Source organism: Ambystoma mexicanum, chromosome 5q (genome assembly GCF_040938575.1).
Source record: "Ambystoma mexicanum isolate Mex_15411 chromosome 5q, UKY_AmexF1_1, whole genome shotgun sequence".
Lineage (NCBI taxonomy): Eukaryota > Metazoa > Chordata > Amphibia > Caudata > Ambystomatidae > Ambystoma > Ambystoma mexicanum.
In genome coordinates, this window is record NC_090933.1 from 446,288,608 (window position 1) to 446,314,512 (window position 25,905).

The following is a 25,905-nucleotide window of genomic DNA, read 5'->3' on the forward strand; positions in this document are numbered from 1 at the left end:
AGGATCGCAAACATCAAAGCTTTTTCCATCAAAATGGAATTATGTAAGTTTGTGCTGCTTGGTTTTTCATTATTCTGGATCTGGGGTTCTGGCTGACCCTTGGAGCAAATGGTTCTATTGGCTGTGTAAAAATAGTGTGTGGGCGGGAAGCCATGTTGGCTAAACCTCCATATTTAGATGTGTGATGATTGCTCACCCAGGCTGAGTTTTTGAGCTGTATGTTTATAAAGCTAGTTTTAGTGAACCGCTCTCCAAACCAATACTTTCTTTTTCTAAAATAAATCTGTTGCCCATTCAAAGAATATTTTTTAATTCACTTCTTGTTTATTTTTTATAGGAGTCGAAAATTGAACCTGAAGAATTCACTAAAAGGTTGTACACGGAGTTAAAGTCTTCGCCGCAACCGTATCTGGTCCCTTTCCTTAAGGTATGTTAATTTAAAAATATGTTTTGATGTTAATCAGCTAGTCTGAACGCTTTACCTGCACAGCTTGTCTAAACATCACGACCCTGCCATGTACATTGAAAGAGGATCCTCATTATTGTCTGCGAATAGCTGAATCGAGTGGTTGGGCAATAAGTCCTCTTTTCAAAATTATGTTCTGTTTTGTAAAGAAAAGGAAAGCTAAAGTGAGAGTTAATCATTTGCGCACTATGCAATTGGGTTTCGTAGCCAAGTGGCGGAATAGATCTGTAATCGAGAAAGGTGAACTCCTCCACCATGTGGTGATAGGGCAGAGTGAATTTATTAGGTCAAAGTTATCACCGTTTTGGATTTAAATCCTATTGCCTTAACATTGTCCTTGATTGTTTATTATGCACTTATACACAAGTGATTCAAAGCGCAAAAACAGACACCCTTTTATGTGTCTCAACCAGTGGGTGCATTTGTTCTTTTAGGGAGTAGCTGTTTTGAAAGGATCCCTTCTGTAATTTAGGAACATCCATCATGTACACAATATTCTCTGATTACATGATTTATTCTCTGTGATTAAAATGTATTCGCTTTAGTCTGTCTTCTTGCTCTTCACATGCATTATTCCCTGTTTCCCATTTTCGATGCACTTAATTATTTTAACAAAGTCCTTGGTAAGATTTAACATATCTTCTAAGCCTCTGATATTTATTTGAAACCTGGTCATAAAAAATAAAATGGCCAACTCCTCTCTTAATCATGTACAAAATACCCATTTATGATGCCATTTTGTAATTTTATTTGCATATATTTGTATCTCACCTATTGCAATACTGTTCCATCACCAATTTTCGTCTTTCAGTTTCTGGTTTCCCTCCTGTTATACATGTCTTCATGTTCTTAGAATGGCAGGCTACTGGTAAAATGTGAAATGTATGTTTTTCACACATACTGAAATCGTACGCCTTGTAAGTATGTGCCGTACATTTAGGCAATTATACTTTCCCCTATGTTATGCTTTTTTGTTGAATCCATATGTTCTCCTGAACACTTATGTAACGTATAAAATATAGGAGTTGGTACTCCTACTGTGTGTGAAGAAGAAGAGGTATGCTTGTGTGTATGTGCTGAATTTTAATAAATGGTGCACAGCGTAAAGGACCTGCTACACTAAGGTTGGGCGTACAGAAGTATGTCATGCAATTAGCTTGAAGGAAAAAAGTTAGCAACTTTTCTAATGGTATGGCAATGTTTATTTGTAAAGCGCCTATACACAAGGCAAGTGTTTCAAGGGGAAAAAAACAAGTCATGCAGAGCCCTTGAATGTATGAACGATACAAGTCTACACAGACAGAGTAAGTGCATATAGTACAGGTAACGGTGTAGATGACAGCAAATGGGTCTGACCACGATTCTGCAATTTTTCCAAGTGCATTTAGGTACCACCATGCAGGGAGGGGAGACAGGGAAGATGGTTAGCCGATTTTCAAAAGCATGGCATGTTCAGATCTTGCAAGTGCATAAAAAGTACAGGGGCGAGAGGAGGAAGGGGCAGGAGAACAAGTGCAGGGGCATGGGGGGCGGGGGGAATTCGAAGTGTACCTAGTTAGTCAGAAACTGGGGTAAGTGCTGAGAGATGCCACTCTCATGGGTCACTTGACCAAGTGCAGCAGTGATGAGGTAAGTGCAGACCCGAAGGCAAGTGCGAGAGTACTGGTGAGGGTGCCGGGGACCTAGGAGACTGAGGTACACCAGGTGGCCAGTCAGCAGGCTGTGTTGGAAACAGAGGGGGAGAGGGATAGAGCAGAGGGAGAGTGGAGCAAAGGAATGTCTTAAGGAATTTCCGGAAAGTAAGGCGATCAGGATCAAGATGGTGGGGAGGCAGGGAGGCTATTCCAGAGGGAGACCCCTGCTGAGGATGGGAGAACCGGCTCACTCACAGAAGGTTGGAGGTAGATGAGCAAAGGGCTCATTAAGGACAGTATTTAGGTAGGCATCCTTGCTGATAGGTATGTCCCAGGCCCCAGAAAGCCTTGTGGACAATGCAGAGGATCTTTAACTTAATCCTTGCTGACGGAGAGCCAGTGGAGGGATTGCAGTGCTGATGAGATGCGGTCCCTGGGCTTGAGGCCAAGGATAAGTCTTGCGGTCCTGTTCTGGGTGAGTTGCAAAGGGCGCAAAGCTGTGGCAGAGAGGTTTGCGAAAGAGGCTGTTGCAGTAGTCCAGCTTTGAGAGAACCAGGGCTCTGGAGACAGTGAACCGCTGGGGGAAAGTGAGAAAAGCAAGAGTACCTCTAAGGAGGTGCAGCTGGTAGTTGGACTTTTTAGAAATGTCCGAATTGTCAATGGAGAAGGAGAGAGAGAGAGGAGTCGAAGATGACCCCAAGGTTTGCCTCGCAGGTAGGTGTGGGCGCAGAGCCATGGGAGGCCGGCCAGAGTGGGAAAGCTGGAGCAGGAGTCCCAATGCAAACAATCTGTCTTACTGGCGTTGAGGCAGAGGTCGTTTGCAGCACACCATGATTGAATTGCAGACAGTCAGATATGAGTGAGATAGAGGAGGTGGCTGAAGTAGCATGAAGGAGAATTGCGTGTCATCCGCATAACACTGGAGGTTAGAGGAGAAAGATGCAGTGACGCGTGCCAGGGCAGCCATGTAGACATTGAAGAATCAGAGGGATGGGTTAGAACCCTGGGGAATGCCACAAGTTGAAAGTGATAGTAGAGAGAAAGGACCCAAGTTCACCTGGGATGGAAGCAAGGAGGGTTAGCCTGTGATTCCCAGGTGTCACGGAGACAAGTAATCAGGATGTTCTGGTTTATCTTGTCAAAGGCAGAGGAGAGGTCAAGAAGAATGAGGACATGGGGAGTGTTGGTGTCTAGATTTGAGAGCATCTCCATCAGGTGCAGTCGACCTAGATTCTGTGTCCATTGTGTGTTGAAATTGCACTCAAATAAAGGTGGACCAGCATGCGAGTTTGGATAATGTGGAGGATATTAATATTTGCAGTCTACAATATATTCGGGTACTATTAAGGTAGCTATACCTCGTATTTAGCTTGATTGTGCCAGATAGCCATACCTCATATTTAGCCTAATTTCTGTAAGATTGTGCCAGATTGAATGACCCATTTGGGCGTTTTTCGCCCATTATCCAGGTGTCCAAATCTAGGTGCTATTATAGGTCTACTGCTGTGCCCCAGTAAGTTGTCTCTCCCACCACCCAGCTGTTCCCAAATCCAGGTGCCAGTGCATTCAACCATTCATCGTTACCCTGCACGCCCCTCATCCCAAAATCCAGGTTCTGAAGCGCCTTACTTCCTACGGTAGTAGCCTTTGTTAGGCATGCGCCCTACCCCTTTGCTTTCACAAAGGCATTCCAACAAACATTCACCCTAAGTTGTCCTCCCTCTCCCCCTCTTCATCCCCCATGCTCTGCCCCCTCCGGAACTCGCCCCGCTGCTCAGACCCTCCTCTCTAGAAAGGCAGCGGATAGTAGGACCATACCGTCCACATTGGACAAAGAGAAAGAACACTGCAGCTGAACTAAAGCATTTGGTATAGCTGGGCACACATTGAATCTTATCCTAAACCACCAACATCACCCACCCATGTGCCTGACCTCTGGGCTGCTTACTGGAGCCCAGCCAGCCACCTAAGTCGGCAAAAATGCCCACAAGCATCTCTTAATCCCAACTCTTAGAACCTCCTACACATTGATTGTGATCACTGAGGGCGTTCAAACCACACACAAAGCTCATTGAGGCCATACAAATGGGGGGGGGGGGGAGTGCTATATAAATAACTAATACAATACTTGTCAATTGAAAGGAAGTTGTACATACTTTGTACGCCCTATTTGCCACAGTGTATTGTTGTAATAGTCAGTGACAAATTGCAGTGTGAGCCTGGTTCTGCAGTGTTGACATGTGGAACAAAGCCCCATGTAGTGTTTCTGAATGTTGATTGGCTGTGTTCCTAGGTAAGGGCATACATAGATAGTTTGCTCAAAATCTTACATAGGAGTGAAAGTGCAAGGATGGTTATGGGGTGTTTGCACGCCCATTAAATGCAGTGCAGTGTCCCTGTATAATTATTGGTTATCTTTGTGGGCAAGGGCATAGCGATTGTCTACATAAATTAGTGTTTCTGTAGGTTTATGGTCTACTGTAATGTCATAGGGGTGCAGTTAAATTATTTTAATTGTACAGCAGTTCGTTTTTTTGTAATGTAAGCAAGGCAGCTCAAAGATCATGGGTGAGGGGCGCAGACCCTCCAGTGGCCATTATGGAGGAGCCGCCAGCTAAACTGTCAAAGGAAGTGTGAATTCTCTTTGACAGTTTGTTCCACAGCGGGCATGTCAAACGTACCATGAAATGGTGTCGGCTTTGTTTCTCCAGCCTTGCATGGCCAATTGGAGATTTTTTCTGGAGAACTGCACATCTGAATGTGCAAGTGGCGCTCCCGCGCCTTCCCACACATCTAGACTTGGCGCGGACAGTGGTGCTCTGGCTCCTGGGGGCATGTGCAGGAACTAGGAAGCACCCTCTTCTTCCTGTTCTTGTGTGGGAGATTGAGGGAGGGGGTTTACGGGAGGCAGTGTTGCAGTAGGATCTGGACTGGGACTGAAGGTAGGTAGTATAGCTGTATATTAGGTGTACGTATGCGTGTTTGATGTATGGGTGCATGTGTGAATGAGTGAGTGCATGGAATATAGGTACGCGTGTGAATGAGTATGTGTTGGGTTTGTGCTGGCCTGTGAAGCTGGTTTGGGGGATGGGAGAGGGAGACCTCAAAATGCCAGTCTAGCCATGTCGTAACTTTTTATTAGTGTTTTAACATAACTGGCAACAGTGTGCCACCTGCAATGTAAAATTCTAGAGATTGGTACATCTGTTTACATTGAACTGTAATGCGTTATACCGAGTGAAGTGTGGTTGGGTACCATTTTGCCTAATCATCCATTTTAAACAACATTAGGATACATACAATGCTTATCTCTTACACCACCATTTTGTTGCACTAGCCTCCCTACCCTTGGATCTCTATGCTATGCCCAGCCCCTGTGTTGGGAATATCAGCGGAGGGTGGTGATGGGTGGCTTTCTGTTTCTTTCGACTGCTGTATCAATTAGTTTGTGTATGGGCCCCATATGTCGGTGGGAGTGACATGGTGATTTAGTGTTTTACTGTACTCTAGTTCCATGTCGCTGCAGTATAAGATGTCCGCATGCCATTGTTTCGTCTTTGGAGATTGCATGCCACCCCATGTCATCGACACCCTCCTTTTAACCAGGAGCAGCCCGACCAGCTTCCTCACATACCTCTCAACTGGTTTGGTACATCCCAGTAGTGCTGTCAGTGGGTTTAGGTTCAGTTTTGCCCCCGTTATCTCTCCTATAGCGTCAAACACTTGGCCCCCAGAATGTGGCATTCTGAGGGCAGCACCATGCCAGGTGCAGGAAGTCTGAAGCGTCCAGGCATATCTTGCACCTGTCCGAAGCATCAGGGGAAAAATGTATGTATCTGAGTAGGCGTGGGATAAAACTGGTGTAGGTATTTAAAATAAATCAGTTTAGGTGGCGAGGCACACAGTATACATTATTGAAACCGCCTTATCTCTGCACCCGCTTGTTTTACCGAGTAATGAGCCGCGTCTGGCTGCCCGGGAAAGGACGGGAACAGCCGTCTCGTAGAGTTCTGGAGTCTAAAGTCCAAAAAAAACGCATCCAAGGCAGTGAGCTCCCCCAGTCTCGCAACTCTGCTAGTTATATGAATTGTCCGCCTGGGAACAGATAACGGAAGCATGTTAGTTCCTAACATTCTCCAGCATGGGGTCTGGCATGGATTCACATGCTCATGAATATTCCCCGTTGTCGGGCTGGGAATCCTCGGTAAAGAAAAAATCAGTATCAGTTTCGTTTCTGATCTGTCTTTCGTAGTAGTAACCAATCACTGATCTCTGCGTCATACTGACCACAGCCAATGACTGCCCTCTACCTAAGCCCCGCCTCTGGCAGCCATCTTCAGATTTTTACCGCACGTTCAAGTGTTGGGATCCTCGTGCTATTGCTCTCGAGCGTTAATTCTATTTTCACGTTTTTTTCTCAAAAACGTTCTCTTTTTTCGGTCAAAAGAGCCTCAAGCTCCACCGTTTCTTCATCCGATCAACGGGGACCCATGTCGGATTCTTCTACGCCCCTCAAGGGTGAAGATTTCCTCGAGCCACGCTTTTGAAGGATTCCAGAAGTTTCTTAGGCCCATCTCGGACATGGCCCAGGAGAAGGGAAGCTCAACGCCCGGAAAGCTGTTCAGGGCCTGCCCTGGATGCCAGCTTCAGAATGTCTTTAAGGAGGACGACCACTCCCTTTGCCTTTACTGCCTACATGAGGACAAGACGCACGTGGAGAAGGACTGTGTGTTTTGCGGCAATATGTCTGAGCGGACCATGAAGGACCGCCATCAACGTCTCGCCAACTGGCTGGAAGGAAAGAGCCCGTCAGGCGAGAAGAAGAAGTCCGAGCGGTCTTCTAAGACCTTTGAGGGTGCCCCGGCGACGGGGGTCCAACAGAAGGCCAAGCAGTGCGAGTCCGCTGGCACCGGGAGCGCCGAACGGTCGGGCTCTACGGGCGCCAGGCAGGGCGCATCCTCCCCGGCGCCATCAACCACGAGCCAACGCTCTGGCTCGGGTAAGAGGAAGGCCGAGCACCGGGCGAAGCTCCTGGAGAGACCCCGGTCGAGCTCGAAGGCCCCATCGGAGGGGGAGCGAGGCGGTGACCCTCCCCCCAAGGAGAAGGCGGTGAGCCCACCTAAGGTGGTGAAAGCCTTGATCCATCCGGCCAAGGCCTCTATCGAGACAGTCGCGGCGGCCCTGGCTCAGCCTGTGGAGGCTACACCAGTGGTGGCGACCTCGGGGCCCAGAGTCTCCCTGCCACCGCGGAGGGAGTCCTCTTTCATGCCCATCGACAGGACCCCCGTGAAACCTCCATGGAGAAGAAAAAGGGGGGGGCAGGAGGTCGGCGTGGATTCGGCCTCAACCTCTGAGGAGGAGCTGATCGAAGTCTTAAGCCACGGCGTTGGCGTGGAAGAAGACCAGCCCGTCGGGAGGGACCCCGGCGTAGGAGACGACGAGAATGTCGAGGGTGCCGACGGGGCTCCTGTCCGCCCGTCGGACTCCCCTCAACCAGTGCCGCAAGACAACTCGGCGGCCATTTTGTTGGCTATACAGTCCTTATGCTCGGAGATAAGGACGACACTGCCGTTACCACCAACGGAGGAACCGCTCCCGACGGGGGACACGGAGCCAGGCCCGTCTGGGAGCCCTCCCCCTAAGAGAAGGATTCATCCTCCACCTCCTTTTCAGCCATAGCGCCCTGTTCAGCCCTCCTCCCCGTCCACGACACGTGGGGATGATACGGGGACTGACACAGCCGCGACGGGTACAGACGACGAGGTTTACGACGAGGATCTCCCGTCGTCACCTCCCACCCGGGCTTCCCCGCCTGACGAAATTGGATCGTTTCACTCCATGATCGACAGGGCATCCGAGCTTTTCCAGCTCTGCCCGGAAGAGAAGAAGGAAGGTTTCCTTTATCAACGGCGCGAGGCCAAGAGGAAGACGGTCCTCGCTGTACCTCCACTTGACGATATTTGGGATGAGGGCCTCGCCCTCCTCAAGAACCCATCCACGACGCCGGCTAGAAGGGATCGGTACGAGAAGTACCGGGTCCCGGACGTGGCCCCCTTGTGCCTTCGGGCACAGCCGACCCCGTACTCGGTCGTCTCCGCGGCGGCCAGGAAGAAAGTGGGGGGGCGCGGCCTCTACGTCGACCTCCCCGCCGGACGGCGAGGGAAAGAAATTAGACACTGGGACGACGATTAAGGCGGCCAACGCTTTGGCTATCGTAGCCCGCTACGACAGGGAGTTGTGGTACAAGCTGGCCCCCCTGCTGGACTTCCTACCAGACGACAAGAGGGCGGAAGTCCTAGAGATCTTGCAGGAAGGAGAGGTGGCGTCGGACCACGCCATTACGATTGCGACGGACATCGCTGACACTGGATTTCGCCAGTTGGGCAACGGGGGTGTGCCTTAGGCGGCGTGGATGGCTCAAGGCTACTGACTTCCGTCAGGACGTGCAGACCAGAGTCTTGGACATGCCGTTTGACGGAAACAACCTGTTTGGGAAAACAGTGGACGATTCCCTTCAAGCCATCAAGGCGGACACAGAGACGGCCCGGGCTCTTGGGGTTCTTCAGCAGCGGCGGCCGCCCTTTCGGAGCGGCGGAGGCAAACAGGGTGCCTCCAAAGATTCCAGCGGCGGATTTTCCACCTACCGTCAAGCGGCCCGTTCTTCGTCACAGGAAGCTTACAGGGGACGAGGCAAGTCAGGCGGACCCCGCCGTCGTCGCCAAGGAGGTCAAGGCGGCAAAGCATCGTCGAAGCAGGACTGAACCAGCCGTGGGGTCGGGCCCCCACAGAAGCACCCCGGTGGGAGGCTGGCTGGCGAGCTTCGTCAGCGTGTGGGAGTCCATCTCCACCGACCGTTGGGTGCTGGACGCCCTAGCTCAGGGTCACGCGCTCGAGTTTCTAAAGAAGTGCCCGCGCGTTCCCCCTGTGGCCAGGAAAGAACATCACGTCCCTCAACTTCTCTTGGAGGTAAAGGCGATGCTCAAGAAGGGCGCCATAGAGCTCGTCCCAAAGAGGTTTCGGGGCTCCGGAGTTTACTCAAGATACTTCCTCGTGAAGAAGAAGACGGGAGGATGGCGTCCCATCCTGGACCTGCGACGACTGAAAAAATTCATCAAGGCACAGAAGTTCCGGATGGTCACCCTCCAGCATGTCCTGGGTCAACTGGAGGAGGGCGATTTCCTGTCGTCGTTGGATTTGGAGGATGCCTACTTCCATATTCCCATCCTAAAGGGTCACTGAAAGTTTCTCAGATTCGTGGTCCAGGGGCGTCATTACCAGTTCAGAGCCCTTCCCTTCGGATTGAGGTCGGCACCCAGGGTGTTCACCAAGTGCCTCGCACCGGTGGCGGTGCAGCTGCGCCAAGAGGGGATCCACGTCTACCCCTACCTGGACGACTGGCTCATCCGAGCAAAGACGAAGTAGCTCGCCGTGGAGCACACGGCAAGGACCGTCCAACTACTCACGGACCTGGGATTCTCAATAAACTACGCCAAGTCCCACCTGGTGCCCGCGCAAGACGCACTGTTTCTGGGAGCCAAGCTCGACAGTGTCACTTCTGGCCTCTCCGGAGGAAAGGACGAGGGCCATCTTGGGCAAGGTGCAGCGGATGCTGGTCGTGGACGCGGCCAGGGTGAGGTCCATCAAGTCCCTCCTCGGAATGATGTCTTCTTGCATTTACCTCATCTGCCTGTGCAGGCTCCGGATGCGCCCGTTGCCGGAGTTCCTGGACGCACGCTGGATCCAGACGACGGGCAGCTTCGAGGAGAGGAGAGTTTCCGACGAGCGATCCGGTGGTGGGGCACCCGCGCGCATCTGACGGCGGGCTTGGACTTCCAGACCCCCGGCCACCAGGAGACAGTGACCACGGATGCCTCCCTGGAAGGGTGGGGAGCGCACACCGAAAATCTGCATGCGAGAGGCCTTTGGCTTCCGACGGAGAAGTCCCTCCATATCAACGTCCTGGAGCTCCGTGCAGTGTTTTGGGCCCTCAGGTCCTTTCTGCCGTCCCTCAAGGGCAAGGTGGTGAGGATCTTCACCGACAACACCACCACCATGTTCTACATCAGGAAGCAGGGCGGAACCAGGTCCCAGCCCTGTCCAAGGAGGCGCAGGATCTGTAGCATTGGGCCATCGCCCAAGGGATGTTTCTGGTGCCGTTTCATCTGGCAGGGATAAAAAACACCATCTCCGACTCGCTCAGCAGAGAGCTGCGCTCGTGCCACGAGTGGGAACTACGACAGGATCTAGTGGACCGCCTCTTCCGACGTTGGGGCACACCCCAGATCGATCTGTTCGCGACGGCGACGAACTCCAAGTGCCGGAGGTTCGCCAGCAGGTTTCCCCAGCCGAGGAGCATGGGCGATGCGTTCTCGTTCCCCTGGGAGGGCCTGTTTCTATATGCGTTCCCTCCATTGCCATTGCTGATCCGGCTCATCAACCAGCTCAAGAGGTCAAGGTGCAGGATGATCCTCGTTGCACCTGTGTGGCCGAGGCAGATATGGTTCCCGGACCTTCTGGACTTGTCAGCGTCCCCGTCAATCAAGCTGCCAGTGGACTCGGATCTTCTCTCCAGGGAAGGAGGCGCCATCCTCCATCACGACCCGAAGTCGCTGAACTTGCAGCCCTGGCTCCTGCAGCTTTAGAGTTTGGAGGATACGACATACCGGCCGACTGCAGAGAGGTTCTTGCAAAGGCCAGGGCGTCCTCAACTCTTAAATGCTATGGACACAAATGGAAGAGGTTCTCTGTCTGGTGCCACGCACAGAAGATTAACCCTCTACGGATTACGGCTCCCCAGGTACTGCCGTACCTTCTGACGCTGGCCACGGCTGGACTGGCACACGCATCCATCAAGATTAATCTTGCTGCGATCTCCCGATACACCAGAACCACGGGGCGGACATCTTTGTGGTCTCATCGTCTGGTGAAAGAATTCAAAAAGGGACTGTTCAGATCGTTCCCGCCGGTAAAGGCCCCGGCGTGGAAGCTCAACGTGGTGCTGACCAACCTCATGGGACCTCCGTTCGAGCCTCTGCACTCGGCTCCGTTGAAGTTCTTGTCGTGGAAAACAGCTTTTCTTGTGGCCATCACCTCTGCACGAAGAGTGGGAGAGATCCAGGCCCTTTCCTGCAAGCCCCTGTACTTGACTTTTCACGACACGAGGGTAGTGCTCAGGACGCACCCCTCCTTCATGCCCAAGGTGCCGTCGGAAATTCCACCTCAATTAACCCTTGTTGCTGCCGGTTTCTTCCCGTCGCCTTCGTCGCCGGCCGAAAGGACTTTGCACTCGCTGGATGTGGCTAGAGCACTGAAGTTTTATGTGGACCGCACGAAGTGTTTTCGGAAGACGTCACAACTTTTTGTGAACTTTGGACCTGTCAATCAGGGGAAGGCTCTCTCAGAGGCTTCCATTTCCAGATGGTTCTCCGGCTGTATCATGTACTGTCATCGGTTGGCAAACCGACCACTGCCTGGCCGTCCGAGAGCCCATTCCACCAGAGCGATCGCAGCTACCACGGCGTTCCTATCTGGTGTGCCCTTGCTGGACATCTGCAGGGCTGCTACGTGGAGGTCGGCGCACACCTTCACGAAAGTCTACTGCGTCGACCGGGATTCCAGGGAGGAGTCCAGGGTCGGCCAAGCAGTGCTGCGCAATCTGTTCGCCTAAGGTGAGCCTGGTGAGGAGGTAAGAATTGCTTAATGTTGAGCCTTTGCCACCTCCCGTGGTTGTGCATGTGTGTACTGCTATGTATTCTTTATTCATGAGCATGTGAATCCATGCCAGACCCCATGCTGGAGAAGGAACAAGTTACTTACCTGTAACTGTTGTTCTCCAGCATGGGTCTGGCATGGATTCACATGCAAACCCTCCCGCCTACCCCTCTGCGGCTCTTCACTTGGTCATACTGCCACTTCACGTGCTACCAAATCTGAAGATGGCTGCCAGAGGCGGGGCTTAGGTAGAGGGCAGTCATTGGCTGTGGTCAGTATGACACAGAGATCAGTGATTGGTTACTACTACGAAAGACAGATCAGAAACAAAACTGATACTGATATTTTCTTTACTGAGGATTCCCAGCCTGACGACTGGGAATATTCATGAGCATGTGAATCAATGCCAGACCCATGCTGGAGAACAACAGTTACAGGTAAGTAACTTGTTCTTTTCGTAAAGGTGACATAACCCTTCTCGCTGGTAAAGGCAACCCCAGGGATATAAATTATCGGCAACTCTGGGGAGTAGATCAACCTGCTTTCTACCCCACCTTCTATTCGGGTCCAGGCTCTACAGGGTATTTCCACCATATTGTTTGCTCTAGATGTCCTTTTGGGTGCAGTCAGGATAACAGACCGCAAAAGGAACAGCAACACTATGGCCCTCTCTACTTCTACATGGTCCCAATCTCCCTGTTCCTTGAACCAGTAGAGCATGAATCCGTCCTGTGCTACATTGTAATAAATCTCAAAATCGGGCAGTGCCAGTCCACCCCTCATGCAGCAGTGCCAATAGTTTGTCCCATGAGACCCTAGCTTGCTTCCCAGCCCAGAGAAATCCCAGCATCTCAGATCTGAGGTCTTTAAAGCATTCTCTTGGTAGTGCCAGTGGGACATTTCAAAACGTGCATAACAATGTGGGTAATAGTGCCGTTTTTATCAAGGAGACCCTACCAAAGAGTTTATGGGGTAGGTTCATCCATCGTCGACTTGGCTTGATCCAACACTTTTTGGTAATTATGTGTGTATAGTGGTGTTGGATCACTAGCTATATTGACCCCTAAGTATTGAGTGTGAGACCTCCCCAAATTTAATTACATCCTGCATAATTGGGTTGAGATTGTGCTCGGGTTCAGACACAAATATCGCCATGTCAGCATACAGAGACACAACCCCCACGTGTTGATGCAGGTCAACTCCCCTGTGTAAAGGACTCTTCCTGAGTGGCTTAGCTATTGGTTCTATGGCCAATGCAAACAGCAGCAGTGACAAGGGGCAGACCCGTTGGGTTCCTCTCCAGCATAATATTGAGTGATTTGACCATTCACCCTGATCTTTGCCTTGGGCAGTGTGTATAACAGCGACACCAGTAAAATGAACTGCTCCCAAGTCCCATCCTGTGCAGAACCGCAAACATGAAGGGCCATTCCACTGAGTCGAATGCTTTTGTGGCATCTAAATGTGCCACCAATATTGTCTCGTCCTGCGGCACCGCGGCCAGCAATCCGAACATCATGCAGAGGCCATGGGATGTGGAGTGACCAGGTATGAACCCAGACTGATCCACCCTCACCATCCTGTACATCAGTAGTGCCAGTCTGATGCCAGTGTTTTGGCTAGGATTTTGTCTAAATTAATAAGGGAGATTGGTGGATAAGGGGAGCAGTCGTTCTGGCCTTTTCTGGTTTAAGTAACACTACGACGACCGCGTCCCGCAGTTGGCCGTCTCTCATGCTTTGATGAGACATCTGTAGCAGATATGGGCCGAGTTTCCTTTCGTATTGCATATAAAATTCCATAGTCAACCCGTCTGGCCCGGGAGATTTCCCAGATGGTAGAGAATTTATGGCTTCCTGTATTTCCTCCAGTGATATTGGGCGCCCCAACCACTCTCGCTCCTCCTCTGTGCACCACTACAGGGCCATCTGTTTCAGATAGTCCTCTACTTTACTCTGCGAGACCTGTGCCCACGTAGAGTATAGCCTACCATAGAATTGAAAGAATTCCCTGACTATTTACGTATATGTGAATTTCTCTGCCTTGTGTGTCCATTATGGATAGCACACGTTTCCTGCAGCCGTCCATCCTCGCTGCTCTGGCCAAAAGCTTTTCTGGTCTGTCCTTCCCCATATTACTGTACTGCCGCTTTCCCGCATAGAAATTTGACCTCTGTGCCAGTTCGTTAAACAGCAGCATTTGCTTCCTAATCTTAGTTTGCTCCGGAGGTGTTGGTGTGGGCATCTGTGTCTGCAGTTTTTGAATCTGACTTTCAGCGTTTGTCATTTCCCTTCTGATGTGTTTTATTACCCCGCATTCCCTTGATATGCATTCACTTCTGACCACACATTTAAAACTCTCCAATAGTCACTGCAGAACCCACTGATCCAACATTTATTTCAAAGAACATGTTTATTGCCCCTGCCAGGCCCTCCCGAAATACTATCAGTCAGTCCCTCACTTTTGAATACCCAGGCTGCCCTCTTGGATCCTTGGCCCGACAGTTCGATAGCCAATAGTACTGGTGCATGGTCAGACAGTGTACATGCCATGATGGATGCTTCAGTTACTGACACCATAAGTGTATGAGAGATCAGAAACTAGTCCAGCCGTGCTGCTGAGTTGTGTGCTGAGGAGTGAAATGTATACTGTGATATGCTCTGGTTCCTATTCCACCAGACATCCGCCATTTCCCACCTCGAACACATGTCCTGGAGTTTGTTAGTCATCTTAGATGTTGGGCGGTGAGTTCCCTTGGTGCGGTCCAAGTCCTATACCATGACAGCGTTAAAGTCCCCACCCCAGATTGTGTCCCCAGGTGTCAGCTTCCCCAATTGACAGGCAATCCATTCTAATGATGCAACGGTGTCTTGATTGGGACTATAGTAGTTGATCAAAGTATACAATTTGCCTTGTATGATTCCCTGCACCACCAGTCCCCTCCCCTCTTGGTCTTTGACCATTGTGGTTGGACGAAACCTGACAGTTATGGATTCAAATACACACCCCTCTAGTGTATAAGTACGAGGAGAAATGGCGATTGCACAGAGACCTGGCACCCCCAGCTCTTCCCATATGTCCCCTCCGAGTACAGTGTCAGGTGTGTCTCATAGAAATGCTACCCCCACTTGGTGAGTTTGCATGCATATAAGAACCCTGCGACATTTCGACAGACAGTTGAGGCCCCTCACATTTCAAGTGATGCTTCTAAGGGACCCAGAAATTACCTGCCCATGTCTCTATCACGACCACGTTTATTACAAATTGCAGTGCATGCCACAACCTGATGCTTCTTGATCTCGTGATATATAGTGAAATCTCAAGGCCAAGCTAGCTTCTAGATTTCCCAGTCTCTGCCTCCCACGCAATGTTTAAGGCTCAGCAATAGAGTGGGAAAGTCGAGAGAAGCCCAAAGAAAGGTCCCCACGAGTCAAAGTCGAAGATCCGCAAGCAATCCCTTCTTAGATTGGAAATTGGCTAGCTCTCTCCCTTCACCTCCCACTGAAGATGCCCACTGGCTGCTGATGGGACCAGTAGTTCGGAGGTATGGGTTATGGAAGCTAAGGGAGGAGGAAAAATATATCATTTCAAGATGAGTTTTACACTTTTGGGTTCTAAAAATCTGCCACTGTGGCAACTAACTTAATCTTTTGGATAATTACATGAACCTATATTTTTTTATTCTACGTTTTACGGCGAGTCGGAAAATACAAATCCTATCAGCGCGCCCTTCTTGTGAGGAGCTACTGTTTATATCGATTTACTGCTGAGCCGAGAGAGTCACAACTCTGACCCTTCATGATTCAAACCTTACTTCCATAACCTATCACCACACCAAATGTCCATTCTCTGGGAATTATGAGAAGGCCGGAATCATAATTGTCTTTATAACTCAACTTGCATCCATCACCCAAAATTCGTTTTTACATGGTCCCGACTGGCTTCTGATCCCCTTTCATATGAACCCAGTGGAACACACAATGCACTTTTTATTCAAGCAAATGTATTGAAAGTTAGTCAATGGCAAGGCACCACAAGTGTCCCTGAGTTTCACATCACCCCCCACCATTTCTTAGGTTACATGTCTCTCCTGTGACCTGATTAGGACATCTGGATTACCCATGTGATCATGCCCTCCCCTCTTGGGCTTCAGAGGTTTTTTGTTATGAAGCAAATGCACAGTTAATGGGAAGACCTGAGCTTAAGGTCACTTCTGCTGGCTGGCATATCTGCCACCTCCACAATTCAGATCTACTATTGTGTATTTTTTAGCATTTAAACTGAAATCCAGACCTTCTTCTAGAGGTCCTCAGGCTAAGGTCAAGGTTAGAGGCCCAGACTTTCCAGTTCAATGGGGAAAACCCAGTTACATACATAATTCTAAAAGAATAGCATTTTACATTGACACAATGTGTTTACCATGTAACATTTTGTATTACACCTAGGCCTACTGTTCATCAATACAATCTTGCTTTTCTACTATATTCGAACAGAGGTAGATTAATTAGTAATCTTCTGCACAAAGGCCACAGTTAACATAGGAAACCAGTGTTCACTTTAAACAATGAACAAAATAGGCTTTTCCCTTTACATGCGGATTTATATGATGCAAATTGTCTCTTTATTCCTAATAACGTAATCTGTCACTTGACTTTATTTCTTAAATGTCAGGCATCATTCCTCCTTTTTATCTTCCAAAAGCGCCATATTTCAAATGTATCTTTTCTTTCTACGTGCACTGCTGCGGTTTTAAATCTGTCAAGGGTGCCTTTTCCCAATTTACACAGTCAACCCCTGCAGCACCACCTGTTTTGTTTTGGTTGACTCCATTGGACAGTTAGCAATATTACAGTTCTAAGGTACACTCCTTCAACTCGGTGTCTTTGTATTTTAATAAAGTTGAAATAGGTCCATTCATTGGGCCTTATATCAGAAATCACTGCTTTGTACTGGCTTTTATATTTCAGTGAAACTCCATATTAGCTAGCTTCACTCACAATAGGGGCCTAGCATGGCCTCTCGATCTGTCACTCTGGGGCTGTCTTTTCACACCACAGCCACAAGTAGCTTTCTCCCCAAGATTTCAGCTTTCCACCTTCAAGGGAACCAGTCTTGCAGCAGCTGCATGATTGCGACAGGAAGGGCACGTGTTGTCACCTGCAATCGGTATCCCGTGAAATGTCCTGAGAAGCTCTGCATCGTTGGAGTCTGCATTTCTTCTCCAAAAAGGGTTGCATCTCCAGTCAACTGGAAGAATCATTGCACCTGTAACTACTGGGCACATCTCACTGGAACAAATAGTGGAAGATCAAGCTCCCAGATGATCCACAAAGACCTCCTGGAATAATCTGAGTCAGGGGTGCTAAGTAAGCATCCGAATGCCTGGCCCTCCAACCCTCATCCTGTCCTCCATAGGATAATATTGGGAACTAGGCCCTTGGTCTTCTATCTCCATTCCACACACCTTTGGTCGTCTAACCCTGGTTGGGTATCTTGCCCCTAGGTTAGGCTTGGGTCTGGAAGAAAGGAGAACGTTCTTACCTCTGGTAAAACTGTAGATCTTTTAAAGAGTCTGAGAAACTGTGTGGTTCTTGTGAGTTCTCCAGTTAGGATATTGTCTTGCGATTTGGAGCCCATCACTTAATGCATCTGCATTACTTACATGCTTTGCTGATTAAATTATCCATGTATATTTTAACCTATGGTTATTGTATGTATTTATATTGCCGTTTGTGGAATAATATTGGTTCGATTCATTTTAGTGTTCATAAGGCCTAGAATAAAAAATTATATTTTGATAACTGTCTAATTTGAACTATTCTATACTGTGTACTGTAAGAGTGCAGACGGAGGAGACAGACAGATGTGGCATGATTGTTATACACTTTTATTTGTTTGAGAAAATAAAGAGAAAACCAAACTTTCCCCATCTCCAAGAGGGGTTTCCCTGCATCAACTAAAATACTAAGGGTGTCGTCAGAATGTCTGTATAACTCAACAGTCCACTGTCTGTGACAATACCCTACTTCTCTCCCTTGCACTTGAACCTAAACTAGAGATAAAGTAAATGTTCTTAGTCCAGAAGAATGACTCCTTCTGTATTGGCACTTAAAGTTCACTTTCAGATTTGTTCTTTCCTAGGGGAATGGCTCCCTTCCCCAGTTCAAAACTTCTCGAATGCAAAAAAGGCCAAGTTAAAACACTTCTTGGCAGCTTCACTGCCTATGTCCTTGCACTTTGTCTCAACAAGTCTTTATGATGATGTTTACGAGTAGAATAATGACCCCCCCCCCCCCGCCCCTCATGGTATTTTAATTTAGCAGTTCAACACAGCCAGAGGGAATGACTCCCTTCTCCTGGTATCTGGGCTTCACAGTTCAATACAACCAGGGGGAATGACTCCATTACCTTGGCCTTTTCTTTCCTTTCCTGCTGTGGCAGACCTGGTTCACTAGCCTGACTGGTACTGACACAATGAAGATAGTTTAAGGCTTCCTTTATTGTGGGTGGGGTCCCAAAAGCCGACTTTCAACTATTCCTTGCTTTGGCAGATCGGGTTTACTACCCTGTGAAGTACTGTCATGAAGAAGATGGCACAGGAGGCTATTTGTCATTGGGTGCGGGTCCCTGTGTTCCCTCTTGGGCTTGGGGCTGCTTCTACAGTGGCTCTGGTGGCTCTTCAGCATCTTCTCGAGCTGCGTTTCTCCAGCTGACTGCCCATTCCAGTTCCCTTGGTTGGCTGGATGGCTGTTCTTCCTCCTGCTTTGTCGGTCCGTCCACGGCAGATATGCCAGGACCTCCTCTGCCGGCAGACAACCGGCTCCGGTTCTCCCTGCTTGTCCTCACTCACCTGCTTCGAACCATGCGGCTTCTCCCTCTGCCTCTATTTCTGTGTGCTTATCCAAAGAGAACCAGTCGAAGGTTTACTGTAAGTTATTGGAGAAGTCTGTAGGGCTAAGCACCTCCTCCCCGTCCCAGTGCTTGCCCATTGTGTTTGTTCTGTGATTTTTATTCGTTCTGGGTAGTCTTTGCTCTTTTGTCCCGCTATGAGCCATAGATGTTTGTTTTGGGTAGTTCTGACTCTTCCTCGTCCTGACAGAAGTTAAGTACTGGGTTTTGCAGAGACCCATGGATGTCTGTGGTATGGAGGGGAGGTGTGTGGAACAGAGGTTAGGGCTAAGGATATGAGGATGTTTGGTGAGGGGCGTCATGCTGCGTTTCCCTTAGATGGTATTCATTGTCCTTAGGGGGGGGGAGTCTCTTCCCCATAAGATTCTTCCACTGAGTACCACCCACAGGGGAGAATCGGGTAGTGGCTTCACCTTGCTGGCTTCATGGGAAGTGACTACCCCCTCTGGGAGAAGTGACATCTAATGGTTCGTCACAGGACTCATTGAGGGCCCCAGACCCCATTCTGATGATTGGAAGCTTGTTGATCTAACACCAGCGCACCTCTAATTGTCGCTAAGATGCCCATGATCAGGCATGAACCAGCATATGTTTGCCTTCAGATGTAGAGTTAAGGATGCCAGACAGTTAAGACACCATAAAACATTGTAAAAATAAGAAAATAAAACATCTGGTATGTATTCCAATCACACCCAGGATATATAGCATACATAGTATGCATGGAGTTAGTCTGCTTGTATTTGCACTTTGCGAAAAGGGCATCATATTTCAGACTCTGTAATAACAGTTGCCATTGTAGCAATCTTGGAGAAAAATGGAATTAAGAGTGATCCGACCAAGACATCATAGTGGACACATATTCAATGTATGTGGATATTTGCAATACGTACGGTGCATGTGAAAAATGTACAATTACCTTTTAAAGCAGCATTAACTGTGCCCTTTTTTTGCATGTGTCCAGCCTATATGCTCTGGAAATAAACATACTAGTGTATCTTTTAAAGGAACGTGCTGTGGGCGTTTGTTCTACGGCGTGAGTCTGTGTGCGCCTATATTTTCATGTGCGGTTGCTGCCAGCATGCCGTATATACACTAATGTACAGTTACTTTTGAAAGGTAGCAGTAAAGATGCATGTTTGCTGGATAACACTGTGTACATTGTTTGGCATGCAAAAGTACATTGTGTGTTTGCTTTATATATGCTGTTAGGTCGCAAGCGTACATTTGTGTTAAATTGGCAGCACACATTTTTCATACATGAATCTTAAATCAATAATATTTCTAAATTGAACTGAGCAATTTAGAGAAATGTTGGCATCATTGTTTTCTTTCTATGTTAAATTCTGTTAATAAAGGTCAAAACATGTTTTTATTTTTTTTTTCTTAATTCGTCCATGGAATTCGTGCAGGTGTGGCCGCCTCTAAATATTACTGTGGAATTCTTTCAGATTTTATTCTAGGAATTGATGTTGGTATTTTATTTCCATTGCGCTCGTACACAAGTGTTTCAGAGCGCGACAAGGCAAGGGAGGGGAACAGGGTAGAGTGGCAGGGAAGCTGTTCCAGAGGGAGGCCCCAGCCAAAGACCGAGATATACCCGCAGCTAGTTTCTTTGAAAAATGACTGACCCTGAGGGAATTGGAGGTAGAGGAGCAAAGAGCTTGAGGGGAGGTATTTGCGGAGGGATAGCTGAAGGTATTTTGGACCCACGCCCCAGAAAGCCTTGTGGACAATGCAGAGGGTTTAGAATGTAATCCTTGCAGAGCCAATGGAGAGATTTCAGAGCTGGAGAGATGATCCCAGGGCTTGAGGCCAAGGACAAGTCTTGCAGTCCTGTTCTTGATTAGTTGCAGAGGGTGGAGAGTACAGGCAGGTAGATTTAGAAAGAGGCTGTTACAGTAGTCCAACCTAGAGCGAACCAGAGCTTGGGAGACGGTGAACTTCTGGGGGAAGGAGAGGAAAGGCAGAGTGCCTCTGATGAGGTGGAGTAGGAAGTTTGACTTTTTGGAGACATCAGAGATGTGAGCGGAGAAGGAAAGTGAGTCAAAGATGACCCCGAGGTTCTTAGCCTCGCAGGTGGGGGTAGGAGGAGGGCCAAGGGAGGCCGGCCAGAGTGGGGAAAGGATGGTGAAGGTGTGTTAATGAGGAGGATCTCCGTCTTGCTGGCATTCAGACAGAGATCATTGGCGGCACACCATCCTTGAATGGCAGTTAGGCAATTAGAGATGAGAGAAGGAAAGGAGGTGACCGAGGGCAGCCTGAAAATGAGTTGTCAGCGTAGCACTGGACATTTGAGCAGAAAATGGCAATGCAGTGGGCGAGAGTAGCCAGGTATTGGTTGAAAAGCCAGGTCGAGAGGTTAGACCACTGGGGAACACCATAGGTAGAGAGGGAGATGGATGATGGGTAGGATCCAAGTTGGTCCTGGGAGGGTTGATCATAGAAAAGAGGCCAGCCAGGCCAGAGCCTGATCGGTGATTTATTTGTAAATTTCTTTATTAGCATTTTGTCATAGAAACATGAGCATGCTGGCATTTATTTTTAGGAAATAAAAGGGAGAAATTGAAGAGAAGAGAGAAAGAAAGATACAAAAATTGCAAAAAAACAATAACTGTCTCCATATATTGGTTGTGCGTTTCGGTGTGAGCTATCTCTGCTCAGGAGGGGATGCTGGGGAGCAAGGGGGACAGGAATGCGCTTCAGGTAACTTTCCAAGGCATAACTGCTCGGGTGGTTTCATAATTAGCGAGTAGTTGCTGCCGGTCTGTGAGGCATTCATGGGGGCTTATCTGAGGGGTGGAACATGGTCCATGTTAGTTCCGTCTATGCATCCAGGGCCCCACTCGTACTGTCTGTGGATCTGGCTATGCTGTCTTCCCAGGCTTTGGTTTCCGCACCCACCCATCGTTCCAGCTCTCTGAGCCATGTGTTGTACTGTGGGCCAGCAGGGCGTTTCCAGGCCATTGCTATGGTCCTTTTGGTTAGTCACACGCCATGTCCATGAGTTTCATTGTGTTTAGATTTGGCTAGTCTGGGGTAGGTTCCCAGCAGCATGTGCTGGGTGACCATTTGTATCTCGTCACGCCCACCCTTGTGAAGGCGTGTTCCACTCTTGTCCAGAGGTTCTGTACCTTTGTGCAGGCCCATAACATATGGAACACATCTGCATCTTTGCTGTTGCACCATACACAGCTGGGTGATCTGCTTGTTAAATTTCGCTATTCTGTGTGGGTTAAGGTACGTGCACTACAGTACATTTACTTGTATAAGGCGGAACCTGGGGTTCCTGGACACCTCCTTGGGGTAAATGAGCGCCCTATCCCATTCTTTGTCAGTCAGCTCGGCTCCCAGGTCCTCTACCCACATAGACCGCAACATATCACTATTAGGGTTTGGGGTGTCATTCAGTTGGCCGTAAATTTGAGACACTAGCCTGCCGCCTTCCCCCAGGTTGTATAGCAGTGTGATTAGGGGGTCTGCCTCGGGTTCTTCAGGCCAGGTCGCCCACTTGGTCTGTGCTTTCTCACTCGGATCTTGTGGTACCACAAGAACTGGCCGCCTGGCATGTCTTCCTCCTCTCGTAGTGCAGCAAACTCCCTGAAGTTTTCCCCCTGCATACAGGTCCCCCCAGGTGTATACCCCGAATCTTTCCCAAAGTCTGAAGTTACTCAGATCTGCGTTGGATGTGCATATGTCTGCCAGCAGCGGGATCTCTGGTGAGTATGGGTGTTTCATGTGCAAGAGTGTTCTGGCCCTGAGCCATATTTTCTTGCCCAGTTCAACAAGTAGCGGTATCCTGCGCAAGAGCTGTCGGGGCACCCAGATTAGTTCCTTCAATTGTTTTGGTTGATTATTTGTCGGAGCAGTGTCGTTTCAGACGTGGTGTCATCAGCCAGCCATTTGGTTACATGGCTGAGTTGTGCCGCTAAATAATTCTCCATGTGTGGTAGTTGTATCCCCCTTGCCTGTGTAGTAGGACTAGTGTGGAGAATGCAATTCTTTGCCTGTTTCCCCCCCCCCCCCCTAGGAAGTCCCGTAGCAGTGTATCTAGCAAGCGAAAGAAGGGGGTGTTGATGTAGTAATGTACATTCTGGAACCCATATAGGAATCTGGGGAGGACAATCATTTTGATGATTGGTGCCCTTCCCATCACAGATAAGGGAAGCTTGGACCAGAATCCAATCGATCTGCGCAAGGCGGGGAGCGCTGCCTTGGTGGTGTTCTCGTGCATTAGTGTGGTTGCTTACAGGATGTTTACCCCTAAGTAGCTGGAGGATTCGGTTTGCCACTGTATTCCCACTGAAGGGAGGTGTGCAGCAGTCCGTCCTCTCAGGTCTGCCAGTGGGAAACGGCATGATTTTTGGCTGCTGAATTGTATCCCAGAAACTTTGGATTAGTTAACCAGAACCTCAAGTATGGTTGGTACATTTAGGTGCTGGTCTCTGATGTACAGGAGTACGTCGTCCGCATACAGTGAAATTATATGGTCCTGCCCCTCCCCCCCCCCCCCCCGTATGCCTGCCTCAAAAAATTGTTTCCTGAAGAAAATTGCGATGGGTTCCAGTCCCAGGATGTAAAGCATGGTCGACAGTGGGCAGCCCTGCCTGGTTCCCCTTTCTATCTCCCATACTGTAGAGACGTATTTCCCGGTCTTTACTCGCGCTCGTGGCCTTGTGTATAGCACTCTTACCCACCTAATGAACCCTTGTCCAAATCCAAACCCTTCCAGGACCATTAACCACTCCCAATAAATAGAATCAAAAGCCTTTTTGGCATCCAGTGACAGCAGTGCATATGAGCCTGCTTCCTGAGTGGTCTGATCTATTATATGTTGGAGCCTGCGCAAGTTAAGAGGTGTTTCGGCCCGGTACACAACCGCTTTGGTCGGTGTGCACTATCTCGCCTATGATTCTGGACAGTCTCGTGGCCAGGATCGTGGTGAGGATTTTGACATTGTAGTTTAGCATTGCGAGGGGGGCGATAGGAGCCGCATTCCTCAGCAGGTTTGTTGGGTTTAAGTATTGGGACCACTAGTGTCTCTCTCATGCTTTCGGTTAGGACTCCGTGTTCGAATGCTTCGTGATAGACCTTGTGCAGCATGGGTGCCAGGGTTGATTCGTATGTCCTCTGTGTCTGCATCTAGTGCTTCGACTTTTGCAGGTGACAGTTTGGGCAGCCCTATTTCTTCCAGTGTGTCTATGATCTCTCAGGGGATATGGGTTTCATGGGAGTATAGCTTGGCATAAAAACGCTTGAAGGCGTCATTGATGCCCGTTTGGGTTTGGTGCAAGGTACCTTTCTCATCCACTAGTGCTGTTGGTAGGTGTCTGGGGTGCTCCTTCCTGCAAAGCCAGGCTAACATGCGGCCAGGTTTATCTGCTTCCGCGTGTGCCCTGGCAGTCCTGGTGGTGTAATCAAATTTGGCTAGTCTACCCCAGGCCTCACTGAACTCCTCTTAGTTGTCTAAGGACGTCCTCCCTTCCGGCTCTGTCTGGGGGGGGGTGGGGGGGGTCAGCTTCAAGCCACTCGTTTTCCTTTTCTCGGTTTTCCAGATACGACCTCGGGTGTCTTCTAATCCTGCCTGCTTTGGCTATAATCTCTCCCCGCATTACCACCTTCAGCGCATCCCACACTTCCCATGTTCAGCTCTATGTAGGACTCAATAGCATCCAGGAGTTCCTCCCTAAAAGCCTGATCCCCTAGGGTCTCTGGCGTTCTCTGCATGGGTATGGGGGGGGGTCTGGATCCCGTATTGTTCCACTCGACTAGGAGGGGTGCATGATCAGAGACGTTCTCCCCAGGTATTGGGCTTTCTGTTTTTGGAATGCATGTTCCTTTCCAATGAGAATATAATCAAGTCTGGTGTGAAGGCCGCGTGGGGACGAGAAATAAGAATATCCTCTCTCCCCCAGGTGCAGTTCGCGCCTGGTATCCGCCAATTCCAGTCGTTCTAACATGGCGCAGAATGCCGAAGAGGCCGCCGTCGGGCCTCCCGTGGGGGGTGTGGATCTATCTAGATTCGGATCGTGTACGCAGTTAGTCTCCTCCCTCCTCCCCTCCCCCAAAATGAAGACACAGTTCCTGTGTTGTGCAATCTTAGTGTACATCGAGTTCAGGTGGGCGGGGATGTTAGTATTGGGGAAAGTACGAGTTCACAATGCATACCTCTGTCTGTTTGATGTGGCCCCTCATTACCACAAACCGGCCTTCAGGGTCCGTCTCCAGCTCAATCAGTCTGAAGGGAAGTTAGGGATCGAACCAGGTGAATACCCCCCTCGCGTATCTGGAGTAAGTAGCTCCGAACCCCTGTCCTCCCCAGTGATCTTTCAGCTTCGTCTCAGTCTTTCTTGCTGTGGGTCTCTAGTAGCAGGAGGTACGACCTGATTCTATTTCTACGAAGTTAGGAGCCCAGGCCTCGCACATTCCAGGTTAAAACATTGATTCCTGTCGCCATGCCGTTCCAGAGGTCTCTTTGGTCCCCCATCTTGGGTCTTTGTCACAGCTCCCGCGCGAACGGGGTATCGTGTCGTCCCTTTGTGCCATCTGTTCTGGCCCGGCCCCCCTCCCAGGCCTCCTGAGGTGTCTGTGCTCATATCGGAGACTTCAACTGTGTTACCTTTCATTCCAACGGATGACAGAACTAAACCAGTCAACAACAAACTGCCTCTAGCAGTTGCTTGCAACTTGCAACGCTCTGAGGTTCCAGCATCTTCTGGACCTTTACGGGTCGTCGGGCGCAGGTAGGGTGCCGGCATCCTGCCAGCATAGGTTTCGTAGGGGTGGGTCGTATCGGGCCGCATGTATAGTTCCTGGAGCCCCGTCCGGGACATCTTGTAGCTGCGCTGCAACTAGTTGCTGACGTGTTCAATGTTATCTACTTCTGTTTTGCGGCCCTGTTGCTGCATGGATGGTTAAGGTCAATCGTCCAACTTCGTGTTGTCTTGTGACAGAGTCCTTGTTTAGACCTTTTTTCCGTTTGCGTCTCGCAGCTTCCGTTTGCGTCGTTGGTTCCGTTACATCAGCCAGGTTATTGTGCTCCAGCCACATGTTTGCTGCAGCAGGGGTCTCCAGAAATGTCTCGTTTCCATTGTAGATGACCTTCAAGCGGGAAGGATAGAGCAACATGTACTTAAGATTGAGTTTCCGCAGCTTTGCTTTTATTGGCACAAAAGAGTTTCTGGCCAG

The 25,905-nt window shown here is 49.3% G+C and overlaps 1 protein-coding gene across 2 annotated transcripts in view; it reads left to right on the forward strand.

Annotated features, from left to right (window-relative positions):
• LOC138497449 (transcription initiation factor TFIID subunit 4B-like) overlaps positions 1-25,905 on the forward strand; it is a 927,656-nt gene that overhangs the window by 220,172 nt on the left and 681,579 nt on the right. For both annotated transcript variants that reach the window (XM_069620942.1, XM_069620943.1), the window contains one exon: positions 338-427. In XM_069620942.1, the coding sequence (XP_069477043.1) occupies positions 338-427 (90 nt within the window). The remainder of the gene's footprint in view (positions 1-337; positions 428-25,905) is intronic.